This window comes from Pyxicephalus adspersus, chromosome 1 (genome assembly GCF_032062135.1).
Source record: "Pyxicephalus adspersus chromosome 1, UCB_Pads_2.0, whole genome shotgun sequence".
Taxonomy (NCBI): Eukaryota; Metazoa; Chordata; class Amphibia; order Anura; family Pyxicephalidae; genus Pyxicephalus; species Pyxicephalus adspersus.
This window is the reverse complement of record NC_092858.1, coordinates 130,245,566-130,257,602: the sequence shown is the minus strand read 5'-3', so window position 1 is coordinate 130,257,602 and position 12,037 is coordinate 130,245,566. Positions and strand designations below refer to the sequence as shown.

The window sequence follows — 12,037 nt, the reverse complement described above, 5'->3', positions numbered from 1 at the left end:
TCAAGGTCTATCCCAACCAACCAGGACAGTCATCCTATTTACACTAAGCCCAAAAAGGGAATCTGTTCGGAACCGCTTTTGCTGGCAAGGTAAAACTGCTTCATAACATGACAAGGTCAAAATTTCAGGTAGGAAAGCTTTTTTTTTTGCAGCTATAGAACAAATATTGGCAGCTATACCTTCAGATAAATGTGACCGATCATGTCTACCATCATTAGTTAGACCTTATTCGGGCTCGTCTCTTTTTCCAACGATACAGTTTCTTGCATCCTCCTTGCAAAGTTTATTAATCTTTATTAGGGGTCAGACATTATTTGTATGATATTCCTATGATCCCCAGTGGCGAGATACACAGTTCGGCTTTATGTGGATCAGTATAAATTCCATACTGAATTCTACACGTAACCATATAAAATATTAAACACACATCACCTGATAACACATAAGCTGAGATTGATCGATCATGTCCCTGATGAGAGGTACCAAATTTCCTTACATTTTTAAGAAGCCACAGAATTATTTGAATTTAAACTGTAGGTCACTTATTTCAACCTATAATAGGCCAAAAATATTGGGCATTAAAAAAAAAAATAAACAGTCCACTAATACACAATGAGTACTCAGTTTATAGTTCTTAGGGAACAAGCACAGTAAATGCACAGTATGTAATTTTAATTGAAATTCTAACCAAAATGTGTAATTTTTATTACACTAGATCGGGGTGGGCAAACTCCTGCCTAGCCAGTAGTCCGTTCTTGCCTAACGCCCCCCTGGTCGATCCGACCTAATCCCGGCTGGCAGGGGTCAGCAACTCGCGGCTCTTGAGCCTCCTTGTTATGCTTCACTTCCCTATTTACTGCGACCGGGGTTAACACTTCAGCCGCCAGGGTAAGGGCACATTCCCTCTCCTCCGTATGCATTGCATTGCATTTGACATAGATACTAACCTTTACCAAAAATAAGTGTTTTTATTATACCTCTGTGAGATTTCCCATAAAATTTTACCCCAATGTGCTCAGAAACCATAATGGTCCTCACTTTGACCAGCTTCATTTAAAACAAGCTATTAAATCTTGTATTAACTGTGCGGCTTTGAGTAGAAAGGATGACCAAAACAATATAGTAGACCTTTAACTTTAGTTTGAATTTGAATAGACATTTCTCTGACTGGTACAGTAACACAGGAAAAATGTAAATTAGTAGACAGGAAGCCACAACATTCTCAACTGATCAGTTTTTGGATAGTATAAGTTGGAAAAAAAATATCAGGAACGATATTAGTAATGTTGAATGAAAACACCAGTCTTGCACTTCCCAGAACACATATAATTAGATGCAGATTTTTAGAATTCTGTGCTAAACACATTTATAGCATGGAAAGACTCTGTACTTGAGGACATATTTTACCACTTAAAGTGACCTCTTTCTTGTTTGAATCATTTGGATTTGGCTAGTCATTGTAATTGGCGGTGAGATATTGGTTTTGAACAACTAACTGAAAAAAAAAGTCCAAAAGGACACTACACTGGTAGGGGAGCGAGCGGAGAGAGAGGTTTGAGGGTACTTTAGGGTGCTGCCTAGATCTCATCATTAAAAATCATAACATGCTGGTTAAACTGATTGTATATAGAAACAGTGTATAGACTTCATTTCAACTGTAGGTAAAAAAAAAAATTATCAAATAGTTAATAACTTGCATTCTTGCAACTTGAAGAAATTAGTAAACTCTGACTATGCTGTATTGTCATTATTACAGACAGTACATAAGGCACATCCATGGCCCATTAAACAGTCATGGGGTCTGGATGTTGGTACTATACATCAGATTCCCAAACACAATACTTGCAACCGTGTTCTTTTTTGAAAGTATTACACCGGACACGTTTCACTTTGTTGGGCTTCCTCAGGGATGATACTTTTGGGGGGTGATACTTTGATACATGGTTTTTATGTTGATGTTTCTCAAAGGTTTAAAAGGTAGTACAGGGTAAACGTACACGATAGTACAAATGTTTGTGATCATTGGAATTCTTACTCCTCGGATCAGCTGTGTGGGATATTTTGGAGATTCTGCACACTGGGACGCGAGGGAGAGCAGTTAGTAGTCTGAAACACACAGATAGGAGGGTGATGAATTCTGCTGCTGTAGCCAGAGAGCTGGCTGTGTAAGAGCTGTCAGTAGTCTGTGTGAGACACACAGAAGAATATTGGTAATTGAGTTTTCAATAGACTGAAAATATGAAAAACTCAGATACTTTGAATCGGTTATGCAGTATTTTGTATTTGAAACCTTAAAAGAATTAAAGCACCCCAGGCTTAAAATTCAGGAAAAAGCCACAGGGTGACCATACACCTCCATGACACAATACTCCCACCATCTTTTAGGTTGGAACCCCATAACCCCAAGCCAGGGATAACGGTAAGGAAGTCACTGATCAAACTAATATGCCATGAGCTGTAGATTAAATAGTTGTGAAAATGGGTTGCTGGTCCTTCATTGCATGGGATGGCGTCAGGGTGGCTGTGATCGGCTGGGCAGCACAGCTAACCATAATGTTTAGGGAGAGCAGTTGTGCATGCAAGATGAAAAAGCCTGCAGGAGTGGGGAATATGGCAAGTATGTATTGTTCATCAAACCGGGCAGATCGCTAAACGGTGTCAGGGGACCACTGTACATATGCTAGATTTTTGGGAATCGCTCCAAGGAGATGAGGGGTCATTGCAAGAGTAAATGTTTGTTTTTCTTGGAGTTCAGCTTTAAGACCTAAACTTTGTATTTTACACAACATGTTTGTATTTTTTGTAGTGTATTGCTTTGCTAACCACATTGTTTTGTGTAGGGTTTACTATTCAACCTGTTGACTATGTACAGCATAATCCTATTGTCCTTGTAAACATTAATACTATCTACATACAGTTTTATAATGTTTTTGATTGTGGTCTGGTCTTTTTGTTATCTTTGTACACATATCCTAAGCTGCATAGGTCACCTAAGTTTCTTGGAAGCTTTCACAAGCTAGTAATCTTTTTCATTTTAGCTGCCTTTTGCTTTTATTGCATTATGTAAAAAAAAAGGCACAGTAAAAACTGACAGATAAGAAACACTAAGACAATGTTATGTGTGCAGTGTAAGTCATATTGTTGTTGGCTCAAAAGGGGCCAGTTTTGTTAGTTTAAACAGGCAAAGACAGGTCCCAGGTTTTGTACAGTATATTACATCCATTGTGGTTTAACTCAGAATCAATTTCATGTAAGTTCATACCTGCATGAATATGACAAGGCAAGAACTGGGATTTTATATCTGTTTTAAACAGTGGTTTACAAATTAGTAGTACCTGTATCCATCAGCAAACATCAAACTGTAAAAACCCCAAAGTGATATAATAGTTATGGGGTTATGAATTGATTCAGCCATCCCACTTGCTCTGTTTTGCATAGTCCAACAGTGTCCTCTTCCCATTCACTATTTAAGTAATACTTCTAAGATAGCTTCTAGTATGGTGAAAGTCTACTTTTCTATGAAAGTTTAGCAAAGCCTTTACCATGCCGGTCATCTGTTCCTATACTCAGTGATATGGTAGTGGTGGATCCTGGTGGAGTGCAAGTTTCTGTTGTAACTTCTGCCAATATATGATCACTCCTACATTTTCCATTGGGCTATTTATGGTCTGGTGGGGAAACAAATCTCTATCTATAAACTTTGTCCAATCCTGTTAGGAGGAGAACTTATAATTGGCCAGACTTTATTTTGCTGGCTAATTGCTGCTTTTTGCTGCTGGCACTTACCATTCTTCTTTCACATTTGTAGATGGTCCTTTCCTGTGCTATAAGTGGTTAGTCTCCATTTCCTGAACACTGATTTCCACGCAGCAAACTTTGGAAGCAGCAGTAGATATCCCCATTTCTGCGCTAACTGACTTGGTGTCATCAAGCCTTCTCCTCTTGATAAAAAATTTATTTTACCCTCCCTATTTTGGCTAATTGCGTACTCTACTTTTACACATTCAGCCCGTGTGGATTTTATCAAGCTGATGTAGGGAACACAAGAGGTCTCTGCTCTCTTTTGAACAACTATGCAGCCTCCCACACGGCCCTGCAAATATTAACATAATCATACAACAATAAAATTGACTCTTTCTCCCAAGAGCCAGTCCAATTCTTGGTTTAAGGCTCCTAAAAAAAAAGGTCCATTGCAGGGTGCTGTGATGTTTACAGAAGAATACTTCATCTCACTGCCTACCCTATCCCGAAAACACTATATATGTAATAGAAATATATTACACTTTAGCTTTAAGGATGGAAGCCTGCCTTTTAACCTTGGAATCTTGAATATTTATTCAAAGTGTACTTGAGAAAAAAAAAACACTAGTGATTGGCAAAAAATATTTTAGCAGTAGGTACTCTGTGTATTTCACAGGTTTGAGAGAAGCACATAATCTTTATTAAGTTTTACTTCTTTTGGGTATATTATTGAATTTGTCAGTATTAACTTGCGTGAACCCTTTCCCCTACCCTGACGACTAAACACATTATCATGACATGGTTCATTTTCATGTGACTGCTGAAGCCCTGAGCCCTCCTTTTTACATTTTTCCTCCTATTTCAAATTGCTTTTCCATTGCTATTTTTCACAAACTGTTTATAATGTTAGGTCACTTCTGGACGCACAATGTCTTTGGGGAACAATTTTGTGTTTTTTTTATTTATATTAATACATCATCCCACATTATTTTTTTTTTCTGTACTCAGTCTCACCATTATCAGTTGTAGCCATAGTCTGTAGTCTGACAAAATAAGGAGAAGAAAGAAAGGTTTTTTTTTTTGGTTAATAAATACTCGTATATTTCAATTATTGCAGCATGAAATATACAAGAATTAAAGATTTTTTCCAGGACGTATTATAAAGTCATGGGGTGTGGTTAAACTATACAGTCAACATCTACATGTTAATGTACTATAAATGTCTTGAATCCTGACGTTTTTCGCCTTTCTGGCTTCCTCAGGGGTATATGTAAGATGTAGTTGCGCAAAATGATAATTTTTTGTTGTTACAATTGGTACGTAATGCTGCAAAGGAAAATCACAGAACATGAACTGATACCATGATTTTAGAAACAGTTGGTTACATATATGAGATAATGAAAACAAAGGATAATGATGGAAAAACTTCAATGTGTTTGTGTAAACTATAATGTATTTTAAGAGGAAATAAACTAAAAAAAAACAAATATATATATATATATACACACACACATATACACACTTACCTTTAATCCCACAGTGCAGTCTATCACTCCGGAAGTGTCCTGCATTGGGTCCCGCATCATCCCGGCATCCGTCCCAGAGCGGGCGCTCCGGGTGCCGCACTCTTAGTATTCACTTCTGGGTTCTTCATCCTACGTCACCCGACCTAGGCACGAGATCGGGTGACATTGGATGGAAAAGTAATTTGCTGATCTCACTGCGCATGCATTTCTCTTTGCGCAAAAAGGCTCCTTGTGCGCATGTCTGAGATGCTCGAGCATGCACAAAAGGTATGGCCAAGAGCCTCCTGCGATGCGTGACGTAGGTATCCTGGGAGGCTTTGCACTCCAATTCATTCTCGTCCGCCTAGGCCGCCGAGAATTAGGGGGCGGTGCTGCACCCTTTTTTTGTGTTTAACAAAGGGTGTTGCACAAAAAAAAAAAAAAACAGTTGTTTACCCTTTTATGTAAAGTGAAATTTCTGAGTTTAGGTTTAAGTAGTTAGCTAATGATTGTTGATTTTAAATAGGTAAGCTATTTGTATGATGTGTTTTTATATGTGTCCTTCCATCCATATATCCCTGAGAAAGACCTTCCATATCCCTTTTTTGTTTAAAGTTTTTTCTGCACCTTAAGTTAAAAACCCGTCAAGAGTTATTACTGCTTTTTGGTTTTAATAAGCTTTAGGTAGATTTGTCTAGATCACATAAAAGAATTCCCATGGACGACAACAATGATTAAGTCCAGTGTGGTATTTAAGTGATGCTCAGCTGATATTTACAGCCCTAATTTCTCCCAAGCATTTCCCACACCATGACGCCACCACTGATACCAACTTGTACTATCGTTTCAAGGCAGGATGGACCAAAGGATTTATTCTAGTTATGCCAAATTTTGCATGCTGTAGCCAAAATGTCTGTGGATAACTAGATCGGAACGTCAATTACCAATTCAAAACCAGGGCTGTTGGTAACTTCAATTTTAATGCTCCTTAACTTGCACCTGTTAAAATGGGATTGAGCTGGCATCTCCAATATTTCTACGCTTACATGTTCACTCTGTACACTGAAAAGATATTTTTACTCTCAAAAGTACTGCTGCCTAGATGTCTTTTGTCTGCGGCTCCATTCTGTCCACCTTCTAGGTACTGTGGAAAATCTAAAGACATCAGCTGTGTATAAAATAATGTAATGCCTAATTTGTCACAAAAAAAGTCTGCAATGCAATGTGACTTGCAAATTCACTTAAATTTCAGATCTTTTCCTTTTTTATTTTATTTTTTTTTTTATTTTGGCACAACAAAACCTTATGCTTATGTCTTTAAGCTATGGAATTGCAGTGGCATGATTCCCCATTATTAAATAGCTGTGTATGTATACGATAGTGATGTTAGGAAAACTAATATAATGTTACATAAAGATTTATAGTTGACATTGGGCATTAAAAATTATTATTTATATTTGTATGTATGTGTATATAAATATATAATATTTATAAGACCTACTAAAACCCTAAACTAAAACCACAGCGTAATATTTGTAAGATGTTGATAGTTTGGAAAGAAGTAAATAGCTGAACATTGGGGAGTAATGTGGCCATGCAAGATAATCTAATGTAAAGTGATGTGTACATTTCCAGTTGTCATAGAAATGTCTTAGTAGATTGCCAGTCTTGCTTTTGTTTTAGACATATCGCTGTGACTGCTTCTTCGATAATGAAGACTAAAAATCTGGTATATTTTGCACATGAGTGCGTGTCTTTTCGTTAGCTTAAAGGGACTTATTACTTCGAAGTTCTAAGTATTTTTAAAAAATGCAAGTGTTTTATGATTCCATTGGACTATATGGAGGTATACAGTATGTATATATTGTTTGCAGTTATTAAGAACAGATATAATTGCATATTTTGTTAATGATCAGTTTGTGTTATTTGTAAATGGAGAACCAAAGGGTACAATGTGCTGTAGTTATCTGGCTCAGTTCCTAAATCAATCTGTTGAGCAATTTGGAATTTGTTGCCAAAATAAAGAATGAAAACAAACGTATGAACGTATGAATGTCCCCACAGATGGCCTTTTTTATCTTTTATAAACTTGCTGCTCCTGAGGGCAGATGGCACAAGCTGGCACATGGATGTTTGGTTTAATATACATTTTCCCACACCAGAGCCTAATCAACCTAACATGGACACAAATTGCTATATTGTTAAATGATGGCTGTTCTCAACCTTTCTCTCTGTAAAATGTATTTTTATTTTTGTCTGTGCCTTTTGAGGCCATTGACCATAAAGTAGGCCAAATATGGCGGATTTTCTCTTTTCTTGTGCTGTGACATCCAACAAAAACTCTGGCTGTAGGTACAAATCTTGTAGAGGGGGTTACCAAAAGCAATAAAATAAAAGGTTATAATTCTTCCCCACTTACTTCAGCATCTAGCCTTTGCTTGCTTATGAATGACTCACCATGCCATTGGCACCCCAAACTGTGAGCAGATGGTGGAGAGCTTTCAACAGATGGGGTATATTTTCAGAATTCAGTGTCCATGTCTTTTTTTTTACTATACATGTACATAGTGATTTTATTTCTATAGTAAAGGGGGGATGTTATTATTAAACAGGATTTATATAGTGCCAACATATTATGTAGCACTGTTCATTAAATAGGGGTTGCAAATGACAGACAGTGACATAGGAGGAGGAGAGAACCCTGCCCCAAAGAGCTTACAATCTAGGAGGTTATCTTGGCAGTCCCTCTGTTCTTTGTGTTACCCTTCCTCAGTGTACACTGCACAACTATTAACCAATATAAGAGTCAAGAGGTTATATTAGATGACAAAAATCTGTAAGTCGATGAGTATTGTAGTTACTTGTTTGAACTTTTTTTGGAGGCAGTGTATGTAACATTCATTAGAATAGTGCATGTGCATGGAGATGCAGTATGCAAATATAGCCATTCATTTCCTAGCAGATTGTGCTGAACTCTTGGAGTGTTCTACTGCCTTGTAAATTTACATCTGGCAAGTACCAACACCTGCTTGATGTGATTGTGCATAATTTTGAATAAAAAGTGCCATCTCTCCAGAAAGATAATTACTTTTCTTTCAGCACGTTCCACATAACCCTTCCTTTGCTGTTTTTCCAGTTAATCTTCGGTGGCTTCTTAATGCATTTTATAGAACTTTACAAGCTTCACAAAGTTGGTGAAAGTAAAATTACAAATCCTCTAAAAGGAAAGCAAGATTGTGTGAAGTACTTTACGCAGATTTATAAATTCTTAGGGAAGTTTGGTGGGTAGCGGATATTAAAATTTAGGCTCTTTATCTAAGATCGGAAGACCTTGCCAGGAACTTAATTGGTAATCACATGAATTAATTGGTAGTGACATGACTATGGACTCTGTACAGCGCTGCATAATATGATGGCGCTATATAAATACTGTGTGTGTAATAATAATCAGCCAGCTGAATAAACAAAGGAACAAATACAAATGTATTATTGTTATTTTTTAACCTTTTATCATGTTTGCTTCTTTCTAAATTTGTCAATATATTTTTGTTGCTTTATAAACTGATGTAAAATGTTCAACATTTACATTTTGAGTTTAATAGATCAAAATTCAAGGTTTACAGGTTATTTTGTACAGTTAATGTACAGTTATTGTATGTGTAAGTGCAAAGTAAGAAACAATTATTGATCAGTTATAATTTCACAAGCTGAACTAATATAAAACATTACAATTCTTCATGTGCTTTGTTGCAGGATTTCTGAGCCAGAGGACAGAGAATACCCCTCTGTAGAAACTGAGGAAAGTTTATATGACAGCAAGAACAAGGCTACAAGTAAATCCTCTGAGATCCCAGACACAGTGAATGTACCCCAACAAAGCAGGGCAAGATCTGGGACTCTCCCCAGTGATTACAGATTTGTGAATGAAAATGTGAGGTACGGAAGCCGAGATTTCAGCTTTTCAGCTTCTCCGATTTCAGAAAATCAGTCTGATATCAAGACATTTTCCGAAATTAGTGAAGGAAACCTGTATCCAGATGCAGTGCCTGTGAACAAGAAACGGGGACCAGCACCTCAAAGACCTCCTCCACCCAAGCTTGACAAATACTGGAGGCAGAACGGTTCTACATCTTCTCTTGCTACTTCCACTGAATCCTTATTGACAACAGCACAAGGGAAAAGTGTTCCCCCTTACTCTCCTGCAAGCCTAGATGCCATTAAGCCTGAGACAACGCCTGGCCATAGTCCGGGGGTGCCTTCCGACAAACATTTAAGTGTGCCTTTGCACAACCCCCAACTCTCTGGGTCACTGGAGAATGTTGGACAGCACCTAGAGAAAAAACACTCCATTTCTGACACTGAAAGGTCTTTGAAGCCTTGTTATCTACAAAAACCTGGGATGGAACCTTCACGATCACCTTCACCTCAGTTTGCTCCACAAAAGCTTACGGATAAACCTCCACTTATGGTTCAAGATGAAAGCATGCCCAGGTAATTTTTAATAACCCAACACTAACCCAGTGTTTCTCAGCCAGAGTTCTTCCAGAGGTTGCTAGGGGTTCTTTGTGCAACTAGCAATTTGTGTTACCACTGATGCCAATGATCATTTTGGCTATCTGTATTGGTGACACACTTTTCACTGGCCAGCAATGTAAGAGGCTTTGTTCCCACTGCCCAATTTTGCTAATATACTTTGAGGTGTGGAAATAGTATTTATAGTAGGGGTTCCCTGAAGACCTGTCGAGAAAGGCTGCACTAACTAGTCAGCATAATTATTTTTGTGTGGCCATGCCAGGGTAGGGCATAAATTGATCTCAGTCAGGAATTTTTACACACATTCTTGCTAGGTTCTTTTAGAAGTGAGAAGAGATCTTAGCCGGGACTACTAAAACCTAAGCCGTGTGGCGTTATTTGGATTCTAGTAACTACAATACTTTCAAAATTTAATTTTGTAATTTTTTTTAAATAAATATTTATTTGGTGTATATAGAGGTTTTTTTTATTACTTAACACAAAATATCAATCATTTCTATATTTTTTTGACAACGTAAAAAAAGGTTTCAAAGAAACCAGTGGTGACACACAATGCCTCTTCCTACAAACTGCAGGAAATGATTATTTTTCCATCTGAAGGCATTCACCATACAGAATGCTTTGTATTTCCTTATTAGAAGTAAGATGGTATCCATTTTTATTGTCTTTTAAGTGCTAAGAAATGTGAATTGTCCAACCTATCTGCCAGGCTACCTACTACAAAAGTCCTATTCTCTGACATGAAGTCCCATGACAATACCCATGCCCTCCCACAATGCAGTGGTTGGTGCCCAAACAACCAATATCTGGGACAATCCTAATTTAATAAGTTCTATATTTACCAGTAATTTCTTTGGAGGGATCAGTGAAGTACACAAGGTTTCTTTCAAACCGGGTTTCTCCAATACCAATTTTGTTTTAAATGTGGCCCTCGAGTTCAGTTCATTTTTACATTTACAACACCCTTGAGCTGTGTATCACGACAGAGATGTTCTTTCCTTGACCCTTTACATTTATTTTTTACCCTAGTGGTTTTTTCCATGTGTTGTTTAGAACAAAAGTTGCGTTAAAAACATAGTGATTTATATTTATGTTGTTGTGCCATGTAATTTTACAAAACAAAACATAGTGTTTAGATCTTGTGACATGTTGACTATGATTTAGCTGAGATTGTGGATTCTTTTCTAAATGCAGTTTGCTTGCATGGCAATTGTAAAATGTTTGTATGCTGATGTTTACTAGATAATTAGGTATTTATAAAAAGAACAAACTAACAGTATGTGTTTTTTTTTTTTATCAGAATTGAACGAGTGATAGACAACACTACAGTGAAGATGGTTCCCATCAAGATTGTTCATTCCGAAAGTAATGCAGAGAAGGAAAGTAGGAACAACTTGCTGAGTGCCATTGAGCCTCCTGCCTTACACACTGCTGTTGGTAAAGATCAGCTCAAGACTCTCAGCATCTCTGAACAATCCTATTCTCGCTTTTGTGCTTATACAAGGCAAGGGCTAGACCCAGAAGAACAGTTCACACTAACGGACAGTCAACTACATCTCGAAACCTCTGAAAACAATAAAGATGGAGCGGTTTCTTCTCTTTCAAGTAGTAACTCTAAGAACAAGGAGTTGATTTATGCAGATTTAAAATCGGAAGAGCTGGTTAGAGAAATAGTAGGTAAAGACAAGTCTCTTGCAGACATTTTAGACCCTAACACCAAAATGATGACCACAATGGACCTCATGGAAGGAATATTTAGAAACGACGAGCATCTCCTAGAAGAAGCCCAACAACGCAGAAAGCTACATCCAAAGGTTCCTTCTCCAAGACCCCCAGATGAAAAGTATGTACATTAAAAAGATTTCATAATGTGGTGACCATTACTTTTTTTTTTTCTTTTCTACTTTTGGTGTTCATTAATTATTAATTTACACCTATAAGGAAATGTGTAATGCCCAAATTATTTTACTTTTTACAGATTGTTGCTGTTCTATGCAATTTATAAAAAATGGATTTGTGCATTTCCAGTTAAGGTGTTGATTCTACAGGATACAACAAACATTTTGGGAAGGTCCATTTTACCCATTCGATCTTAAGATAATTGCTAAAAAAGGGAACTCCTTACCTATTGGATCATTTACTACTATCCATCTATCTGTTGAGATATATATACCGTATTTTCTAGCGTATAAGACGGTGGTCATTTATACGCCGGGCACCGGTACTTACCTGCAGCTTGCTTCAGGCCCGGCGTCCCC

General features: G+C 37.4%; 1 protein-coding gene across 1 annotated transcript in view; it reads left to right on the top strand.

The window, feature by feature from the left end:
* The window catches only part of SHROOM2 (shroom family member 2), a gene marked incomplete at its 5' end in the record, with an annotated part of 66,409 nt that overhangs the window by 45,015 nt on the left and 9,357 nt on the right, over positions 1-12,037 (top strand). The window contains 2 exon segments of the mRNA XM_072414830.1: positions 9,000-9,737; positions 11,080-11,622. Coding sequence (XP_072270931.1) covers positions 9,000-9,737; positions 11,080-11,622 — 1,281 coding nt within the window.